Raw genomic sequence first — 21,504 nt, 5'->3', positions numbered from 1 at the left:
GCAGATTGCAATATGTCCAGAATTCAGCTGCCAGGGTGCTAACTCATACCAAGCCCTGGCAGCACATCATTCCCATCCTTAAGAAACTTCACTGGCTCACAGTCAAAGAACGCATCAGCTACAAAATCCTCTTCCTTACCTACAAATCACTCATTCACTGGCACGCAAGTACATCACTGACCTTCTTCACACCTACTCTCATGGTCCCTGTGCCCCACCAGCAAGGACCTACTGTCCACTCCTCGCACCAGACTCTGAACTTTTGGAGATAGGACTTTCTGTGTAATTGCCCCTACCCTCTGGAACAGCCTGCCCCCTCCCATCTGTTCTGCCACTTCTCTGACACAGTTCCAAAAGCACCTCAAAACACACCTCCTCTCTTGCCTATCCTCCCCAAATCCCCCACCTCCCTCCTCCCACTCTTGTGAAGCGACCTTGGGTATCATGAAAGGCACTATAGAAATCCAAGTCATTATTATTTATTAAAGCACTTATATCACTATATAAGACACTCACACATTACAAAGCTGTTTTGCTGGATTATAGTTTGTATATGCATCAGCATATATTTAATAACTTTGAAGAAATCTTTATAATCGTGTTTTTTCATTATATTCTGAGTTGATTCACTGTGTCCCGTAAATTAGTGTCCGGGGCACAGTGAATGAAACATTTTAAAATCAATTTCAAACACCTGTAAATTACACTTGGGGAGACATAAATACCACAGCCTTATAAACAATAACTTGCTGTAGTAAATCCTCAATAGAATGATCTCAGCCTATGGATAATTTGTTTATGTTGCCACAAAACATTTCTGATCCACTGGGCCCCGACGTCCCCTACAGCTGGACAGAAACATTTTGTCTCATCTGTCTGTCTCAGATTAAGGACACAACAAAAAGTATTTTCAGATTTCTTTTTAAAATCTATTCTGGCTCACTCCCTTTCTTTATACATCACTCAATACTCTTGTATCAAAACAGCTAAAAATGCCCTAAAACCTTCTTTAAACAAGAAGGATTCCTCAGTTTTTCAGAACTCAAGCCGATGTCTAACTTGCATTTGTTGGGCAGCATCCAAAGTTAGTTCATTTAAAATAGTAAAACATAGAAATCCAGCAAATTGTTTGCATTTGAGAAAATGTAAACAATGATTTATTGCCACTTTCACTTAAAGAAACAAAGGACAATTAAAATGATTTATTCATTGTTACGTTGTGTAGGTCATGGGTACTATTTAAAATCTTTCTTGGCATTTTATTATACGCTTGTAGGAAATAGAACCATGGACATGTCTCTGTTCGTCTGTTTACCTCTGTTTGTCCGAGTTGGGTCGGTGTGGTAACGTTGTAAAGGTATTTTAGTTTTCTGAGGTGAGGAAGGAAATTCAATCCCTCCAACATTTTCTTTTGGATGCGCCTGAAAGACCTCCAGAGGGACGTGTCCACGGGGCGTCTTAACCTGATATCTAAACCATGTCAGCTGGTTTCTTTCTAGAATGAAGAACAGCAGTTTGACCTCCATCTAGGGGTCAAGACTCCTAATGCGGTCTCTAAAGGTGAGTCCTGTCGTCCTGCAGGACTCATTTTGACTGCTTGTGTCTACAATGTCATTCTTTGAGTCACTGCCCAAAGTTCAGTCACATTTCAGGCTTCATCTTTTGGAGAATACACCAGCTTTGACTTCTGGCTCTGCTCCTCCCTCACGAGGACATTCCAAAACATCTGCATTATACTCAAGCTGCCTTAATCCACCTGTCAAGATCCCAGGACACTTGAACGCCTCTGTTTTTGGTTACAACCTGGAGAGAGCAAATCACCAGTTTCTGGCAGAGTACCCTCAGATAGATTTACCATGTGGGACCATAGAGTTTGTATTCATTGGCTTGGAAATGTTGATGTTTCCATCTTCTCTTGTCTAAATAAAACTGGATGTCTAACTGATATGTATTAAGGCAAGTCCTTGTATTTACTTTGTGGCTTGTGATAGGGAGGGACTGTGTATATAAATGCTTGTAACTCCTAAATAATTGAGGCAACATTTTTGTTTGTCTTCACTAACTACACATCTGAGTTGTTTCATTTCAGCTCCTTCATGATGGTGTACAGAGGCAACATCACAAAAATCAGCACTGTCCAAATACTTATGGACCCAACTGTCTGTTTACCACTTTGGATTTCTTGTCTGGATCTAGTTGTCTTGATGCCTTCGTCATCTGCTGGCTATTCCTGTCTTCTCTGCCCCAAACCAGACACACAACAGACTCTTTGATTTGACCAAATAAGTTGTTCGCATCCGCCTGACAATTGCTCTTTTAAACTGCCAGAATTGCCTGAGCTGAATTTAATAAAATAATTTGAACAGTAGCATCTGTTTTCCTCAAACCTCTGCAGCAAGGTCTTGGAACATGTGAAGCCTTCTGCTAAAACCCAGTGAACAGTGTTTTCCAGGAGTCAGAGGTGAACAGGCAGGACGTGATGTTTCCTCTGGATGACAGAAATGTCTGTTTTCTTCCTGCATCTGCATCCAAGGTTGTCCATTCGTTAGTCACTCTGTGATTTAGATTAATGTCCATCCGCTGGAGCTCAGGCTAGCTGAGGACATGCTATGTCCACATGGTTTCTACTAGAGCAGCAATTTTTTTTTTTTTTTTTTTTTTTTTTTTAAGATGAGCCTGAGCTTTATATCACGACTATTATTAAATTATCCTATTTTCCGGAATATAAGTCGCCTCTTGAAGAGCAAAGCCCATATTTAAGTCGCATCAGAGTATAAGTCACACCTTTATATCATTGGCATTTATACTTTTTTTTTTTATTAGTTTAAGTTAGTGGTTTGATTAATGGGAAAGTCTGATATAAATCATTATAATCAATGTAAACGAACAAAAAAAAAAACCAGGTGATTTATCCTCTGGAAAACAGTAATTGTTCTGTCTCTGAAACATCACAAATGAGTATCATACGTTCTAAGAGTACTCAGTGATACTCTCAACGTGTCTTGTTTTGGCCAAGAAAGTGTCCAAAAGATTGAGTCTGTTTAAAGCACTTTACCACTAATTTTGAAACATTTATAACCAGTTAAAAAAAATAGTCACTTCAGTCATGATCCTAGGTTAACCAAAAGTCCAGAAAGTGGAAAGTTATTCAAAGGCTTCCATTTTTAGAAATCTAAGATGGCCATTATAACAGCCTCTAAAAAAATGGAAACACTGTTTTTTAGATTCCCCATTTCACTTGCTTTATTAAAATGTGTAGTTGATCAAATTTCCAAAAACTTAATGAAATTACATAACTATTTTTGAAGGTCACCAATTCTGAAAATCCAAGATGGCAGCCATATCAACCTTTGAAGAAAAAAAAATTAAAACATTGGGTTTTTGAGGGACATGGTGTCCTCATTTCACAAGCTTTCTTATAAAAAATGTCTAATTTACCAAAACTCAAAAAAAAAAACAAAAAAAATTAACAATGATGCAATGGACCTGACTATTTCCGAAGGTTGGCAATTCTGGAAATCCAAGATGGCGGCTGTAGCAATCTTTGGGCGAAAAAAAAAAAAACAAAGAAAAGGATTGAAGAAAAATAGTTTTTTCATAAGCTTTCTAAAAATGTATAGTTTTCCAAATCTCCATTTTAAGAACCTCTGAATCATTGCATAAGGAACCTGACTATGTACTCGGAGCTCAATAAATCCAACATGTGCTTGAAATAACGCAGCTGACTCTAAAATCTTTGCTATGTTAGGTCAGTGAGATAGGAGTTGACCTACCGATATCTACATTTCTTTCATTAAAGCATGTGCTGTCTTCTTTCAGGCACGGAGAACGTGATCAATGCCTGTGTGGAGAATGGCATCCAGTATCTGGTCTACACCAGCTCCATGGAAGTGGTTGGTCCAAATTCCAACAGAGACCCATTCTTGAGGTGAAACTGAAAACCTGATCTTTCTTGTATTAAGTAAACTGATATTTATAATTCCCCTTAACAGCGTTCTAGTGTGGTAGAAGATCAGGTTGCACTGCACACCACAGCTGGACGAAGTTATTCATTAAGTGATGTTTTGCAACCATTATTATCCAGTTTGTACTTAAACAGACACACAACAGTTCAACTTAAACCGTGTTATGTGCTGATTCGTCAGCCTTGTTCTGGTGCTGAAGGACAGTAACATGTTTTTCTCACAGTCCTTATGGGCGCGTGTTACCCTCACAATGTGACAAACGCTTTGGTTTTTTAAATTTGAACTCACCACTGGTTCTCTTCTTGAGAATGTAAACTTTCTGGAAAATGTTGGCGCTGGGGAGGAACGATAAGCTCAAACAGAGTGAAAATAAATGAAGGTAAAGATGAAACTGTGTGATCTTCTAAGGGAAGTTTTAAATGTAGTTCAACCTGCAAGAACCCAGTAATTACACAAGAGGATCAGATTAAACTATGTACCTGCTTCAAGCTCTAGGGTGAGGCTTGGTGGGACTGTAGACAGATACCCCCAGGAATTTCAAGTTGGGTCAAGTCTGGGAACGTGCACTGGTGCCATGCCTCAGCACCGCCACAACACCAGAGAACCGCCTTCAGTCCTGGATGACATCTGCCCAGACACAGGACTCCAGAGACGTGTGCGTGACTGCCAAGACAAATCGCTGTCTTTCTTATACTTTCACCACTTACAAATACATCTCTGATGCCAAGTCCAGTCACTGAAAAGCCTGGGAGCTATTTGATGAAACCTAAATATGGGATTTTCAGTAATCCAGGCTGATGTTAGCCGTGACTCTGTTTCATGAAAGTAGCCAAACATAAACAATACATAAGTTACCACAGAGATGAATTGCTAGTTTTTGACTTTCCTTTTATCCTGTTGTTTCCCTGAATTGGATTTAGTGGACTTTGACCTCTGGCCTGTTAACCCTCACTGACACTTCTGCCTGTTTGTTGTTCACCTGTGTATGACCTTGCTTCCTGTTCTCTGTGCTGGGGTCATCTCAGTCTTGACACCTTGGGGTAACATAATGGGGGATGCATCTGTTCCATTGGGAAATCTGTGATTGACTCATAATTTCTTTAGAAGGCAGCTGGGAATGTGCATTTATCCACCTGGTTTAACCTCACCACACCTACTCATTCTGGATTGGCCTTCTTAGTGGAATATAAAAAGCCATGATGCGCGGTCCATGTAACGTCAAGCCTGTTTTTGGCCTTCGTTGGGGATTTATAAATTCTAAATTTGTGAAATAGTTCTGTGGATCTTATAATATCTGAGGAATTTTAGTCATCCCAAAATAAGTGTAATGGAAAATCTGCCAATGAAAATCATGTTTCTGCCTCAGTTTCGTACAACTCCCACCTCCATTTTTGAGTTGGTCCGGTCCTGCTGGGCCCCCAGTTTCCACAGCACCCATGATATTGTTTATACGCTATATTTGGTTCCACTGAGTTTACTCCCTAATGATCCGTATGATTAAAATGTATCATGTCCTCATCAAAAGACTCCACACTGTCTTGGTGAAAGCTTAAAAAAAAAAAAGCAGTTTCTGTCTACGTCCTTATGGAACATGCATGTCTCCTACATTTCAAATCAGATTTATTCATTTATATAGCACCAATTCACGACAGGGTCGCCTCAAGGAGCTTCACACAAAGTGTATCAAATTTTTCAGGCTGAAAAAACACTTTTCTGGTTCGTCATTATGCAAATCAGTTGACTGCATTATGCACTGCTGGTTACTGAGAAAACATTATTTTGCAGATGATGAATGTGCATTTGTGATTAAAAGTGCACAAATGATGATGCACTTTAGTTGTGCATTTCCAGATTCTAAGCAGGCTCGGTATTGCAGGGGTTTGCAGAAATGTGCATCTCTTGGACCGTCCTGAGCAACGCATTGCTCCTTGACGCTGTGCATTGTTCTGTTTTTGTTTTTCCAACATTCTTGAACAATAGTGCATATTTTGGTGCTCAGATGCTCAGACAAAATAAGAGTCAAAACAAGCGTCATGCATGGGCGTGAACAGACACTGTGGTTTAGACTGAGACGTGCTGTGAGACGCTGGAATTTTTTATGGGTTTAAAAAAAAAAAACCCACACATCTGTGCATTCTGCTTTGCATTTCAGCCCACTACATTTTCATGGATGTCGTTTTTTTTTTTTTTTTTTTATTGCTGTAGTAGTTCTGAGAATACCTTGAAAACACAAACTCAATAAAAAATAAACAAGCTTCTTAGATATTTTGGCATTTTAAATAGACAAAAAAGTCTGGAACCTTTTGGAAGATGTTAAAATAAAATGGACCTGCCAGTAAGCCCAAACATAACGTGAGGGTCTGCTGGGAACGACTGGCGGAACCCTCTGTCAGCGAGGTCTTCAACTCCCACCTCCGGGAGAGCTTCTCCCAGATCCTGGGGGAGGTTGGAGACATGGAGTCTGAGTGGACCATGTTCTCCACCTCCATTGTCGATGCGGCCACTCATAGCTGTGGTTGCAAGGTCTCTGGTGCCTGTCGCGGCGGCAATCCCCGAACCCGGTGGTGGACACCGGAAGTAAGGGATGCCGTCAAGCTGAAGGAGTCCTACTTATCTTTGTTGGTAAGTGGGACCCCAGAGGCAGCTGACAGGTACCGGCAGGCCAAGCATGCCGCAGCCCGTGCGGTCGCAGAGGCAAAAACTGGGAGGAGTTCGGGGAGGCTATGGAGGACTATCGGTCGGCCTCGAAGAGATTCTGGCAAACCATCTGATGCCTCAGGAGGCGGAAGCAGCTCTCCACTGGCACTGTTTACGGTGCCGGTGGAGAGCTGTTGACCCTGACTGGGGATGTTGTCAGGCGGTGGAAGGAGTACTTCGAGGATCTCTTCAATCCCATCGTCACGTCTTCCGAAGAGGAAGCAGAGACTGGGGACTCAGAGGCGGACTCATCCATTACCCAGGCTGAAGTCACCGAGGTGGTTAGAAAGCTCCTCTGTGGCAGGGCTCCTGGGGTGGATTAAATCTGTCCTGAGTACCTTAAGTCTCTGGATGTTGTGGGACTGTCTTGGCTGACACGTCTCTGCAACATCGCGTGACGATCAGGGACAGTGCCTCTGGATTGGCAGACCGGGGTGGTGGTCCCTCTGTTTAAGAAGGGGGACCGGAGGGTGTGTTCCAACTATAGGGGGATCACACTCCTCAGCCTCCCCGGTAAGGTCTATTCCAGAGTACTGGAGAGGAGAATTCGACCGATGGTCGAACCTCGGATTCAGAAGGAGCAGTGTGGTTTTCGTCCTGGTCGCGGCACACTGGACCAGCTCTACACGCTCCATCAGGTGCTCGAGGGTTCATGGGAGTTCGCCCAACCAGTCCACATGTGTTTTGTGGATCTGGAGAAGGCGTTCGACCGTGTCCCTCGGGGCACCCTGTGGGGAGTGCTCCGGGAGTATGGGGTCCAGGATCCTTTGCTAAGGGCTATCCGGTCCCTGTACGACCGCAGCAGGAGCTTGGTTCCCATTGCCGGTAGTAAGTCAAACCTGTTTCCAGTGCACGTTGGCCTCCGCCAGGGCTGCCCTTTGTCACCGGTTCTGTTCATTATTTTTATGGACAGAATTTCTAGGTGCAGCCAGGGTGTAGAGGGGGTGTGGTTTGGGAACCACAGAATCTCATCTCTGCTGTTTACGGACGATGTGGTTCTGTTGGCTTCGTCAAATCAGGACCTTCAGTGTGCACTGGGGCGGTTTGCAGCTGAGTGTGAAGCGTCCGGGATGAAAATCAGCACCTCCAAATCCTAGGCTATGGTTCTCGACCGGAAAAAGGTGCTTTGCCCTCTTCAGGTCGGTGGAGTGTCCTTGCCTCAAGTGGAGGAGTTTAAGTATCTCGGCGTGTTGTTCACGAGTGAGGGATGGATGGAGCGTGAGATCGATAGATGGATCGGTGCAGCATCTGTAGTGATGCGGTCGCTGTATCGGACCGTCGTGGTGAAGAGAGCTGAGTAGGGGGGCAAAGCTCTCGATTTACCGATCGATCTACGTTCCGATCCTCACCTATGGTCATGAGATTTGGCTCATGACCAAAAGAACGAGATTGCAAGTACAAGCGGCCGAGATGAGTTTCCTCCGCAGGGTGGCTGGACGCTCCCTTAGAGATAGGATGAGGAGTCACTCGGGAGGAGCTCGGAGTCGAGCCGCTGCTCCTCCACATTGAAAGGAGTCAGTTGAGATGGCTCGGGCATCTTTTCTGGATGCCCCCTGGACGCCTCGCTGGAGAGGTGTTCCGGGCACGTCCCATTGGGAGGAGGCTCCGGGGAAGACCCAGGACATGCTGGAGGGACTACATCTCTCTGCTGGCTTGGGAATGTCTTGGGGTTCCCCCGGAGGAGCTGAGGGAGGTGTGTGTGGATCGGGAGGTCTGGGCGGCTTTGCTTGAGCTGCTGCCCCCGCGACCCGACTCCGGATAAAGTGGAAGAAAATGGATGGATGAAAATAGACTTCTAGGCACCCTAGAATTGTTACAAATGTAGTGTGTGGCTGGTTTTTAATTGGTGGTTGACCAACAGAAAATCTAATTTGTATTCTTACAAAAATCAGTTCTAAGAATGATTTTCTCTTAAAGAATGTAATAATCAACTTACCACCCTTATTTAAGGAAAAAGTTTATTTAAAGAAAAGTAAAAACATCTGATCACGCAATAGCAGTAGTAGCCAGTAAACCAGTATTGATCAGTATGTCTGGTATTTATATTGTGTATTTATATTTGCAAACTGTTTACTTTTACTTTTGATATTCTGTGTGCTTCTTACCCTGTATGCTGGTCTATAATGCTGCTTGAACCTCAGTTTCCCTAAGGGAGTCTTCCCAAGGGATCAGTAAAGTTCTAACTAATCTAATAAGAATTGAAAGTTTTTTTTTTTTTTTTTTCCTTTTGTAAATTGCAGGAGACCACCTAAAATAAACTCTATTTTGATTAAGGTGAAAAATGATCACAAATTTTTCTTTTATTTATTCATGAATTTAAACAAAATGTAAACATAATAAATATAACTTCAACATATTTTCCTTATTTTAACACTTCTTGAAACAACAAATGTGCTTAAAGCTTTAATGCTGTGGGACTGTAAATGAAAAGCACTGATGGCAGAGAAAAAAAACATTTAAACGCATAACATTTCAGAACAATAATTAGAGCACATACCATTTGCCAACGCTCAAAGCACCACATAATTAAAATTTAAAACTAGAAAAAAAGGTGGTTTTAAAATATCTTTCCTCCACCCATTGTCTCTTGCCCTCAAATTATTTCACACCACATAACTTCAACTTCAGACAACTTTATTGATCCCAAAAAAGGGCAATTACATTTACACTCAAATTACCTCAGACAAGATACAGCAATCAATCCACAATTATTACTTGTTTACCGTAATAATGGCACACATCAAAATTAAAGACAACACATATACATTTGACATTGTTTATGTGCACTGAACTTGAAGTAGTCCGTCTTCCGAATTGAGGCAAAGTGGGTGAAGGCCGCAGCAGGAGGGGCCCGCGCTGCCCAGCCTGGGGGTTGAAGGCTGCAGCAGTAAAAACTGCGCTGCCTTCGAGGTGGCAAAGAGGAAGCCAGGGTGGGGGGAGTAGAGAGACACGGGGGGAGTAATAGGGATGGAGGGAGCGAGACATGCGTCGTGTGCAGATGAGTTAAATTTCTGTCAGTGTGTGTGTAAAGTCTGATGTTGCTAGGCAACAGCAGGCTGAGGGGGGGTAGATGACAAGGGGGGCCGAATTTCTTCACTAAGACTGTAGATCCTTCTGGGGGAAGAGCAGGGAATTTGGCCTTCAGGAGCCGATAAGGCTGCCATGTTGATGTTTGGCAGAGATACAGAATTCTATTTACTGCACCCCTGACTGTCGAGAGTCCAGATTTATGAAGAATATTCTCTGGTCCTCAGCAGTACAATTCCTTTGCAATGCAGTGATTTGCTCCAAGATTGAATCCAGTTTGCGTTCAAGAGTTCACGCAGTCTGAGATTACACAGCATTGCCCAACTCACTAATCATGATGGACAGATGAGGGGACAAAATTCTGGAAGCAGTTGTCTTGCTAATATTCCTGTGGGTCAGGGCAGCACACAAACCAATCAGCACCAAACCTCCCACCATAAAAGCGAATACGAATGAATCCTCAATGTCTTCCACAGAGAGTGGAGCCACGTGTCACACTCCATCTCTCTCAAGTGTCAAGAGCAAAGCCCGCTGGGTAGGTTCCATCAGGGCACACAGGGTCCCCAAACCCTGATCTCCTTGTCGAAAACAAATGGTGTCAATGGCGTTGAGAGACCAGCTGATCAATTCCATAGTTAACCCAAATCATAATTTGAAGAATTCAGTCTGGTGAAGTAGGGACTTTGAAGGTCGGAGCAGAGATAGAGAGCAGAGGGGAGGAATGCGACCGTCCTTGCCGGAGTCCCAAGCAGGTAATCATTTTAACTTTTATGAGGTTTCATGAAAATCATTTCCCCTGAACAGCCTCATCTTTTGTTCTTAAGTTTTGTGAAAACTGGTTCATGTCTTTGAGGAATCCCCATCAACTCAACAAACAGATGTAGATGGCAATAATCCAAAATAATCAGAAGGAATTATTTGAAAAATGTTAACAGTAATATAATACCAGTGTCAGCATGCATTCAGTTACAACCTGCAAAAGTAACTGGTGGTGTGGAGAGCAGATTCTATAAAAAAAAAAAAAAAAAAAAAGTTTTTATCTCTCCTGATGGTCAGCATTGATCTCCCCAGCGAGCACGGAATGTAACTGCAACATTACATTATGTCCATGTTGCAATCACATGGACACAGCATTACTTCTGGAGCAACCAGATTGCAGCCTTCCAGCAGTGATGCAGTTATGTTCTGTGCTTGTTGGGTGGAGCGTGCACGACTCCCTGACATGAGCATTTGCACGTCCGTGGCTGCAGCTGTTTGTAATATTTGGCATTCTCTGTCTGAGAACGATCACTTGCCTTCTCAGCAGAACAAACTATGCCTGCAGCACCTCGAACCCAGACAACTGCACGAGTGGAAGTGCTGGCGCTTGCCACCAGAGCTGGCACACAAATATTCAACTGTCTCGCTCTTGCTGCAGCATGTCCACTTGTCCACACACACATATTCCACTCTGAGCTGTGGACGTCCTCATGAGTGTTCTTTTTTTTGGTTGTGTCCCTCGTTCTGTGCAGGGGTGATGAAGACACGCCGTACCTTGTCAAGCACACGATGGCCTACCCCAGGAGCAAGACAAAGGCCGAGCAAATGGCCCTCGCAGCAAATGGCACCAAGGTACTCGTTGTGCCGTTTGTTTGCACAAAGTTCAGATCACTTTAGGTTTTTTTTTTTATTATTATAATATTTATCAGCCGCTTTTGAAACCAAATGAACCTGAGGCAAGATAATGAAAAGCACATCTTAAGTGTGGAGTGCAAGTAACGTGCACTGTGACAGCTCAGAAGAAAACAAGGCTAAACTTGAGTTCAGTTATCCTGGAAGCAGTTTGAGTCTGGCAGCAATTTATAATCCACAAACCTGTGACCGGCTTTTTATTTATTTTTTTAACGAGGCTGTAGAAGCTGCTGTTGTGAATAAAATAAAATGCTGCTTTTCGTTGTACTTCCTCTAAATGTGACCTTTTTCCCCTCAGAGTAAAAATACTGCTGAGGAAAGAAACATGTTTGGGGTATTAAACAGAGAGAGGAGACTTAGTGTGTAACCCTCTGGAGTCCAGGGTATAATTAACCATTTGTGACTACTTTTGGTTTTACCTTTAAAAAGTCTTTACCTGGCCTTGTTTGGTGTCATTTTTTTTTTTCAGCACAACGTCACCTGTGACTTTCCAGTTTTTCATTCATTCTGACCAACTGTATAACACAGTGAACCTAAAATAACACAAAAAACATAAAATCCAAGTAGAAAAAAAAAAAAATTTCTTACTGTGAAAACCACAAACTTGATTAATGAACCATTTTCATAACTTCAAATTTAAATATAAATTGTAAATTTCAAAAGTATATGTACAAATGTAGCAAAAAAAAGTTAAATACAACTATTTACGTAAATGCAGGAAGTGCTTCAGGCTTTTTTTTTTTTTTGTACAATTATTTACAAAACAGTCAGATTTCAACGTGTACAAATATAGTGCAGGAAATGCTAATGCTAAACTATTTAGAACACAATTAGATGTCAAAATAAGATTTTGAATATAAATGGTAAAATTCACGTAGTGCAGGACATGTTAAACTATTTGTGCCACTCACAAAAACAATTCGAGGGGCACATCGCAGGCCTGACACTTCTCTTATTGTCCACCTGAAGGCACCATTGACGCCTCAATTTGCCTTTTGTGGCCTTCTGCTGAGGATCTCTGCCTGGCACAGGAATGTGGTTCTGGTTCCTGTTCTATCGGACACCTGTTTTGTCTGTGCCACACAGTTGACACGCCAGCTCCACCATAGTCTTTGTGTGTCATGGGCTGCACTTGCTTGACACTGCTGATCTCAAGATGCAAGATGAATGCATTTGTGGTTACAATGTCAGATAGGTCGACTCCACCCATGTTTTTATTATAACCCAACACTGGGTAGGGCACTGAATGTCTTTCACTGTCCAGCATCCATCCTTCACCCTTCTCCGCACTCTCACCCAACAACGCATGATGGATGGTGGCGCACACAGAAACCTCCCATGTGTCCATCCACTTTACAAACACCAGATGCCCCTCTCTTATCCATCTTTTCGATCCTCTTTCAGATTTTTTGTTTTTTTTTTTTGTGAGGGCATTTGCCCTCCCTCTGGGGCAACCTCGTCTGTTCTCCCTGTATGTGCCACATGCCCCAAACATCATGTTAGCCAGGTCCATGAACAGTTTGGGACTCGTGTAAAAATTGTCCATGTAAATGTGGTACCAAGCGAGGATGTCATAATCCTGCCCTTGATGGGCTTCCTGTCATGAATTTTTCGTTGATCTTTGCTTTCTTGTTCTGTACGTCTGTATTTGTATTCCTGCCATGTTCATGTTTTTATTGGTTTTGTTTTCTGTTCATCATTCATGTATTGTGTAGTTTTGTCGTAGTAGCTGTTTTGCCATATTGTTTTCATTAATTGTTACCTTAGTCACTTCAGTCTTTAGGCCCTGTCCCACTGGCGTCTAGGAGGATTTGCGTATGGATTGCACACAAAATTGGCCCATATTCACCAAACATCCGCAAAATCCATGTAACATGCCTGTATGAGTCGGCCGTTATCCGAACACGCCCGTGATCATCCGCAGAGGCACGCATGTCCGCAGGATGCAGATAACATCCGCCTTACATACTCCATATATACTCAATTCATACACAATACATACTCACTCTATGCGCTGTATATCTGCCGTTAACCGCTGATATCCACAACTGACGGGGATTTGTGGCTTGGCAGCGGACTGGGACAGTGTGTAAAACAAATATATCGTGCCCATCACCTAGTATGAAAGACATCCAGCCCTCACCTTAGGTCACTGGTTAGCGTCCAAGTTTCAGAACCACACATCAAGACAGCCAGCGCCAGGACCCTAAAGACTTGGACCTTCGTCAGCCTGGACAGATATCGGCATCACCAAGCACCTCTGTCCAGTGATCTCATGACTCCATACGCTCTGACTAGGCACCTCTCTATCTCAAAGACTGAGGACAGAGAGACATGAATGTCACTGCCCAAATAGGTGGACGTCTCTACAAGGTCAAATCTTTCATCACATACAGGTATACCTCTGATTACAGCACACAGCAAAAAATTCCAAAAATGCGTTTGGAAAGCTTTCAGGGGTTTTCACACATCTGTTCAGTTAGGTGAACAGATGAATGTAGGCTGGAACTGTTCCCTACACATAAGGAACTATCGGTTACGAGTTGGATTACATATTCAGAATAGTAATAGAAATTATAATCAGAAAGTAACATTATTATACAGTCAGGTTTGATTGATTCCCAGGGTGAAACTCAAACTCCCCAGAAGTATGTAGAGTAAGTATTGACCCAGATGTCCATATCTCTGGATATGAGCGTCTACGCCTCCCCCTGCATGGGACACCAGTCACTTCCTCAACCAAAGCCTACACCCATTTACAGCTACAGTAAAGGGGACTGAGACCATGCAGATTAGGTGTCTTGAACAACAACAGTCAGGTACCATGACTGAGAATCAAACCCAGGTCTACACATACTCCTTAACCACTGAGCTCCCTACTCTGACACCATAACATATCAATAATCATGTTTAGTTTGGGTACTTTAGGGCTATTTATTGCAAATACTTTCACATTTTTGCTTTAACATTTTCGACAACAGACCTTTACTTCTACCAGATTATTTAGGGTGTAGTATTAAGGTCTGAGTACTTTATCCAACACTGGCCGACAAATAGACTGAGGACATGGTATTTCTCAAGTCACTGCACCTTGGATTTAGGCATTTAATTCTTGGGGTTTGAGAAGAACATTAGATAGTTGGCTAGCATTAGTTGGGTATGTTACATGCGTGATAGTTTTTCATGTAAACCAACAGATATGTTTGGCAACACTGGCAAAGAGATTGACAACTGACGCTCATTTAGCTAGTGTTAGATTCACACTACTTATTGCTAATGCCATCTGAGAGAACAGTGGCACAAGCAGTTGGCATGCTTGCCTCACAATAAGAAGGCCCCAGGTACAAAGCCATTTCTGCCCCACTCTACTTGTACATGTGGGACTCTGGCATAAAATTTGGCAAACAAGTAAGTAAATGTGGAAGCCAAAAGAAGTTAGTTCATCACAGCTTTTGCAGTAATATTGTCTCTTTGCTGTTGTATGTTAACATAACTGTTTGGACTAGTGGATAACTACAGTAGATACTGTAATGTTTTATAACAAGCCATGTCCTCAATCTGAAAGATGCTTTGCGAAAGATGCTTTGCAAAAGCACAGCATCGCAGATCTTTTGTTACTCTGAGAAGTGTAAATTTTTTCAGGTCATTATGAAACAGATCATGAACTATGAAGGACCACCAGATTCAAGATAGTTAACGAGTAACACTTCCTATCCATGTTTGCTAAAGTGAAAATCATCATTTTTTTCAGACTGTCTTAAAAATAAAAATGAGCTATTTATTTGAATATAGATAAAGCCCCAACCTGTCCACTCTAGTGCACCACCCCTGTCCTGAAATAGTTTTGTTCAACAGCTCACTACCTGGCTCTGGACTAAAGTGCACCTGCAGACAGACAACCGTGGGATCCTGAATGCTGAGATCTGATTCTCATCGCTCCCCTTTGTTTCTGATCCTGATTCTCATCTCTTTTTTTTTTTTTTTTTTTTTTCCCCAACCATTCTTCTTTGATCAGGTTCCAATGTTCTGATGATGATTGCTGAGTTTTATATCTGATTGCTGTCCTTTTATCTGGACCAAACTTCAAAGTGTTCCTCCGTGTCCCGTGCTTGAACCAGACACCGGAGTTCATCAAAATCGGCTTCTTAGCTTTTCCATAATTCAGCAAAAAAACAGATTGTGGTGGAAAATACATTCTGACCTTCTTGGCTGAGATGAAATGTTTCATTGTCTTCTGTTTATCCATTTACCAAGAGTTCCTTATTAAAGAGGGAGGACACGTCATAATCAGTGCTTTTACACTAAACACTCGATGTCTATTGTTTTATTTTTAATGTTGTGACTCGGGGAGAGTGTTGTTTTGCTCGGTCAGATTCCAGCCTGGAGGAAGCTCTGTTTGGGGTTTCTTGTGCAAGTTTTCATTCGCTGGTGGTCTCACTGTGGTGCCCCACCGCACCTCCTACGGCTTGGACTCTAAACCCCCTGAATTCCAGCTGGTATCTAAACGTTTTTGTGTGTGACGGCTCCGTCTACGTGTGCCGACCGTTTGTGCTCGTTTCTTCCAGGTAAAGGGTGGGAAATGTTTGTACACCTGCGCCTTGAGGCCGACGGGGATCTACGGTGAGGGCCACGTGCTGATGAAGGACCTCTACAATCTGTGTGCCCAAAGGGGGGGAGTGGTCATAGAGGCGATCCCACACACCACCGAACATGGGCGTGTCTATGCAGGTGAGTCCAGGAAGAAGGAGGAGCCTAGACCTCCCAGGCTGCCTGTGTGTGTGTGTGTGTGTGGTGTTTTTTTGTTTTTTTTTGTTTGGTTTTTTACATTTCAAATTTTCTCTGAAGGCAGGATGAGTGGAATGTAGGTAAAACCTGCTGGTTTAACAACGCCAGCGTAAAGCAGAAGTAGATTTTGCACTCCTCTGTGGTTAAGAGGACGTGTCGTCTCACTGAAGTTATTTCATCAGCAGTCTAAAATATTGTGTTAAGGTGTAAAAATTTCAGTTTTGAGTTTTATGGTTGAGTTTTAAGTGAGTTTTAAGAATTTTTCCTGACATTCACAACTTACAGTTGTGAATTTTGGCCACTTTTTTCCTAATAACTTTTCAATTTTGGCCACTTTTTCCGAACCACTTTTTCCGAATAACTTTTTCATTTTGGCCATTAATAACATTAAGGTTTTGGCTACTTTTTTCCTAATAACTTTTCGGTTTTGGCTACTTTTTTTCCTAATAATATTTGAAAGCATCAAGATAAGATACTATTACTTACCATAATTGTAGATCTCTGTATTTGAAACAAGTTTAGCTTCTCATTATGCAAGTTAACAGCAAAATGAAGAGAAAAATCAGATCAGGTATTTTTTTTTCTTTTTTTTTTTTTTAAATGACCCATATTGCATCTGAACAGGAGCAGTTAGTAACAGTTTATTCTGAGGATGTTTCCTCCACCCTCACTTGGGGGGGTGGGGGTCATTGCGGTTGGGTTGGCGTGTGTAACTGAAAGCTAAGTAGGAAGCACCAACGTTCAGTACTCCAGGATTACAGTAAAACACGTTCGATGCCAGTAAAATGCTGTTTGTACTGTTTTAATTTTGTGGTCAAATCATTAAGATACAAGTTTGTCAGCCCAGATTGAGCACTTTTTCCACACAGAAACTGAAGCATTACTTTGGCAACAGCCCAAAAAAAACAACCAAACAAAAAAACACCGCCATTAAAAACCATCAATTAAATCAGATCTCAAGACCCGCTGAGGCCGGAGAGCAGACATTTGGGATAAATTGCTCAGAGCGACTGTTTGTTTTTTGCTGCAGTTAATGTTTTTCTTGAGAGTGATCAGAAATAGAGGTTATGACCTTTGACCTCAGTAAAATGGCTTCTGGCTGAGGCTGGAGAGCAGCTTTGAATCTTATATATATATAAACCTTTTAATTGTACCTTGTCTTTATGAGTCATGCTGTGTTTTGGTTGCTAGGCAACGTGGCTTGGATGCACGTGCTGGCAGTTCGAGCCCTGCGCGAGCATCCACTGACCGTCGGCGGCGAGGCCTACTTCTGCTACGACGAATCGCCTTACAAGAGCTACGAGGACTTCAACATGCAGTTCCTCTCCACCTTCAACTTTCGAAGAACCAGGGTCCCCATGCTGTTCCTCTGGTTCCTGGCGTTCTTCAATGACCTGCTCCGCTGGGTCCTGCGTCCCGTCTACAACTACACGCCGCTGCTGAATCGCTACACGCTGGCCGTGGCCTGCACCTCCTTCACAGTGAGCACAGATAAAGCCCTGCGGCACTTTCACTACCGGCCTCTGTACAGCTGGGACGAGTGTCGAACCCGCACACAGAAGTGGGTCGACACGTTCCCCCTGGACGCCCGCAAAGACGCCTGATGAGTTGTCAGATTCTGGAAAAAATGTATGAGAAGCTGCTACTGAGGCTCACGGGAATGTTCAGCGCAGATAAAGCAAAAAACAGTAAGTGCAGAAGTAGTTTACTATATATATATATATATATATATATTACAGATTATGAATCCGTTTTGCACACTGTTTGTGCAGTTTGATGCTTTTCATTCTACCTCACTGAAAAGCAAGCATGTTAAACGGTATTAATGTTCAGTCCATGCTGATTTAGCAACATTTCTACAGATGTATAAGAAATTTTGTTTTTGCAGTTCTCATTTTTTCCTTTTGTGGACTTTTTAAAATAATTTTTCTGTCATTTCTTTCATCAAAACTGCAGTTATTTTGCACTTGCAGCATGCCTCTATTTTAAACGTCCTCCTCCAGCTATTATTTATGAAGCACTTTTTCAAACAGAAGTTCCAAAACAGTCCGTTAAGTGTCTTGTGAAAAATAGAGGAGAGGCAGTATTATGGCAGTAAACGTAACAGTTTTTGTACAAGTACATTATCAGGTTCAAGAGACGTTTGTCACATACGTACATGCAGTGAAATATAAAACCTGAATGGCTGTGAGCCTGTGCAATATAAAACACCACTTTAAAAAAAAACACTATGAAACCGGTCTTTTTGAGGACTAGTTCTAATCTATGCAAAGTACAGTTGGAGATGTTGGAAGAGTGGACATATCTGCTTTGAGGATCCAATGGCCTGAGGATAGAAACTCCTTCAGAGTCTCAGTTTTGGCCACATGACAGTGGAACCTCTTGTCTGAATCCAGCAGGCTGAACAGGTCCATTTGTGAGTTGGACGAGACCTTAATAAGCTTTATGGCGCTGATCCTGCAGCGACTGATGTAGATGTCCTGAACAGAACGCAGAGCAGTTCCCAAACCAGGGTGAAATGTTCAGACGAGATCCTAAAGCCACCATCTCACCTTTGCGACCTGGCCATGTACGTGGTGAGACCAGGTCAGATTCTCTGAGATGTTCACTGCATTGCTCCTCATGTATTTGAGGAGGCCCAGCACCACTGTGTCCTCTGCAATCTTCATGAACACAGTCATGAATGTAGTGGGACTATATGTAGTAGAGGACTTGGAACACATCCTTGCGGAACTCCAGTGTTGAGAGCGATTGAGTTGAAAACACAACTTCCCACACTTACCACTTAAAGTCCAGTCCCAGATTCCCCAACTTAGTGTACAGTTTGTGTGGACTGGAGTCCACAAACAGTCTTGCATAATTCTCTTTCTCACTGTCTGCATGAACGAGGGTGGATGTGTAGGGCATCAGAGGTGGCCACCTCAGATGGCCTGTTTTGGTGGTAACTGGAGTGGTTCGATAGAACTAGGGATTCAGGAGCAGATGTGGTCTTTAACAAGTCACTCAGACAACTTCTTCAGCCATCAGAAGTGCATCTGTTTGTGGTGAAAGTGATGAGGTTGTAGAGACCTTCATTTGCCTCGGCAGTGGCCTACGTGTCTCTGGGTTCTCAACCTTTGAGAAGCACCTGAGTGTCGGTGCTTTCTGTCTTATGTTTGAGAGACTTGGATGGTCATGGTGACCTTAAGGTGGTGACTGGATGTCTTTGGTACTAGGTCTCTTTGGAGGATCCTTGGGTATCGCTGGAATGACTTGATGTCAAAAGGTTACTTAAAGTGATTAAGATCAGGAGTATCATTTGTATTGTGAGGGGGCATCACCTTTGACATTTTGGCCATGCGGGGGGGAGCGTTTCTCTCTTGGTATGAACCAGCACAGTGTTGTGGACCCCAGTGGCTGGGGAAGGCCAAGGGAACACCCGAGGTTCACCTGGCAGTATCGGGTTACTTTTGAAAGTTGGGGACGGACTGGTTGTCTCTCTGGGTTGTTGCCATCCAGGACCTGATGTAGTTGTTGTGTGGTGGATGCAGCGACACACAGTACCAGGGCATGCTCCCAGACCCGACCTGATCTTTGGATTCAGTACTTTGACATTCTGGGGATCACAACACCAAAATATTAATTTTATTTAACTGTATGGTTTTATATTTCTGTATTAGAGATGATATAAAAACATGTAAGTACAACATATTTGACAGACATTAATAACTAAATTACTGGAGATGTTAGTAATATATTAGGAATACCAGCAAAACATAAATATTGCTTTTTCTTTTCTAATTTAAATAAAACTTATTTAATAGACACTGCAGTGGTGAGACTGGTTTTTGAATCATTAATTTCCATTTCAACAACAGAAAATGTATTTTCTTGTTTGCCACCATAATGTTTTCTTGAATCCATCTCTAGCAGATTAATAAATTAATTCCACTTGTGTCATGATGGTCTTACCTCAGCGTTACCAAGGACACGGGAAAACAGTGTCCACAGTGCGGGAACACCCTTGTGGAAGCTTGTAATCACACCAAGCAGCTGGAACCCATTTGTTTGAGGAACACTGACGGTACGGGAGTTCCCTCGCCTGGTAACTTGACTTTGTACCAACATGCAGGGGTTTACCCCATTTCTGTGGTTTTCCATGGAAATGCTCACAATATTTTCGTGGCCACGATGAAGAATGCATTTGAAGGTTTGGGATTCTTGAGAAATTTTTTTTTTTTTTTTTTGTGCTGTTGCTGTTTGTTTAGTCTCTCATTGCACTTTTTTTTTTTAACCCCTGAATGTGTGCATTTTTGGCACAAAATATACCTGGAGGAGGACTGTCGGTCAGCCTCGAAGCGATTCTGGCAAACAGTTCGCCTCAGGAGGCGAAAGTGCGGGTGGAGAGCTGTTGACCCTGACTGGGGATGTTGTCGGGCGGTGGAAGGAATACTTCGAGGATCTCCTCAATCCCATCGTCACGTCTTCCGAAGAGGAAGCAGAGACTGGGGACTCAGAGGCAGACTCATCCATTACCCAGGCCGAAGTCACCGAGGTGATTAGAAAGCTCCTCTGTGGCAGGGCTCCTGGGGTGGATTAAATCTGTCCTGAGTACCTTAAGTCTCTGGATGTTGTGGGACTGTCTTGGCTGACACGTCTCTACAACATCGCATGACGATCAGGGACAGTGCCTCTGGATTGGCAGACCGGGGTGGTGGTCCCTCTGTTTAAGAAGGGGGACCGGAGGGTGTGTTCCAACTATAGGGGATCACACTCCTCAGCCTCCCCGGTAAGGTCTATTCCAGAGTACTGGAGAGAATTCGACCGATGGTCGAACGTCGGATTCAGGAGGAGCAGTGCAGTTTTCGTCCTGGTCGCGGCACACTGGACCAGCTCTACACACTCCATCAGGTGCTCAAGGGTTCATGGGAGTTTGCCCAACCAGTCCACATGTGTTTTGTGGATCTGGAGAAGGCGTTCGACCGTGTCCCTCGGGGCACCCTGTGGGGGGTGCTCCGGGAGTACGGGGTCCGGGGACTTTTGCTAAGGGCTATCTGGTCCCTGTACGACCGCAGCAGGAGCTTGATTCGCATTGTCGGTAGTAAGTAAAACCTGTTTCCAGTGCACGTTGGCCTCCGCCAGGGCTGCCTTTTGTCACCGGTTCTGTTCATTATTTTTATGGACAGAATTTCTAGGCGCAGCCAGGGTGTAGAGGGGGTCTGGTTTGGGAACCACAGAATCTCGTCTCTGCTGTTTGCGGATGATGTGGTTCTGTTGGCTTCGTCAAATCAGGACCTTCAGCATGCACTGGGGCAGTTTGCAGCAGAGTGTGAGGCGTCCGGGATGAAGATCAGCACCTCCAAATCCGAGGCCATGGTTC

At 43.2% G+C, this 21,504-nt stretch overlaps 1 protein-coding gene across 1 annotated transcript in view; it reads left to right on the top strand.

Moving 5' to 3' along the window:
• Window positions 1-19,951, top strand: part of hsd3b7 (hydroxy-delta-5-steroid dehydrogenase, 3 beta- and steroid delta-isomerase) — a 32,084-nt gene extending 12,133 nt beyond the window's left edge. Inside the window, exons 3-6 of the mRNA XM_034191323.1 lie at window positions 3,820-3,928; window positions 11,201-11,300; window positions 15,926-16,088; window positions 17,337-19,951. Of these exons, the coding sequence (XP_034047214.1) occupies window positions 3,820-3,928; window positions 11,201-11,300; window positions 15,926-16,088; window positions 17,337-17,749 (785 nt within the window). The 3' untranslated portion in view covers window positions 17,750-19,951. The remainder of the gene's footprint in view (window positions 1-3,819; window positions 3,929-11,200; window positions 11,301-15,925; window positions 16,089-17,336) is intronic.
• The last annotated feature ends 1,553 nt before the right edge of the window (window positions 19,952-21,504 follow it).

This window comes from Thalassophryne amazonica, chromosome 16 (genome assembly GCF_902500255.1).
Source record: "Thalassophryne amazonica chromosome 16, fThaAma1.1, whole genome shotgun sequence".
NCBI classification, from domain to species: Eukaryota; Metazoa; Chordata; class Actinopteri; order Batrachoidiformes; family Batrachoididae; genus Thalassophryne; species Thalassophryne amazonica.
The sequence above is the reverse complement of the archived record's forward strand: the minus strand, read 5'-3'. Positions and strand labels throughout refer to the sequence as shown.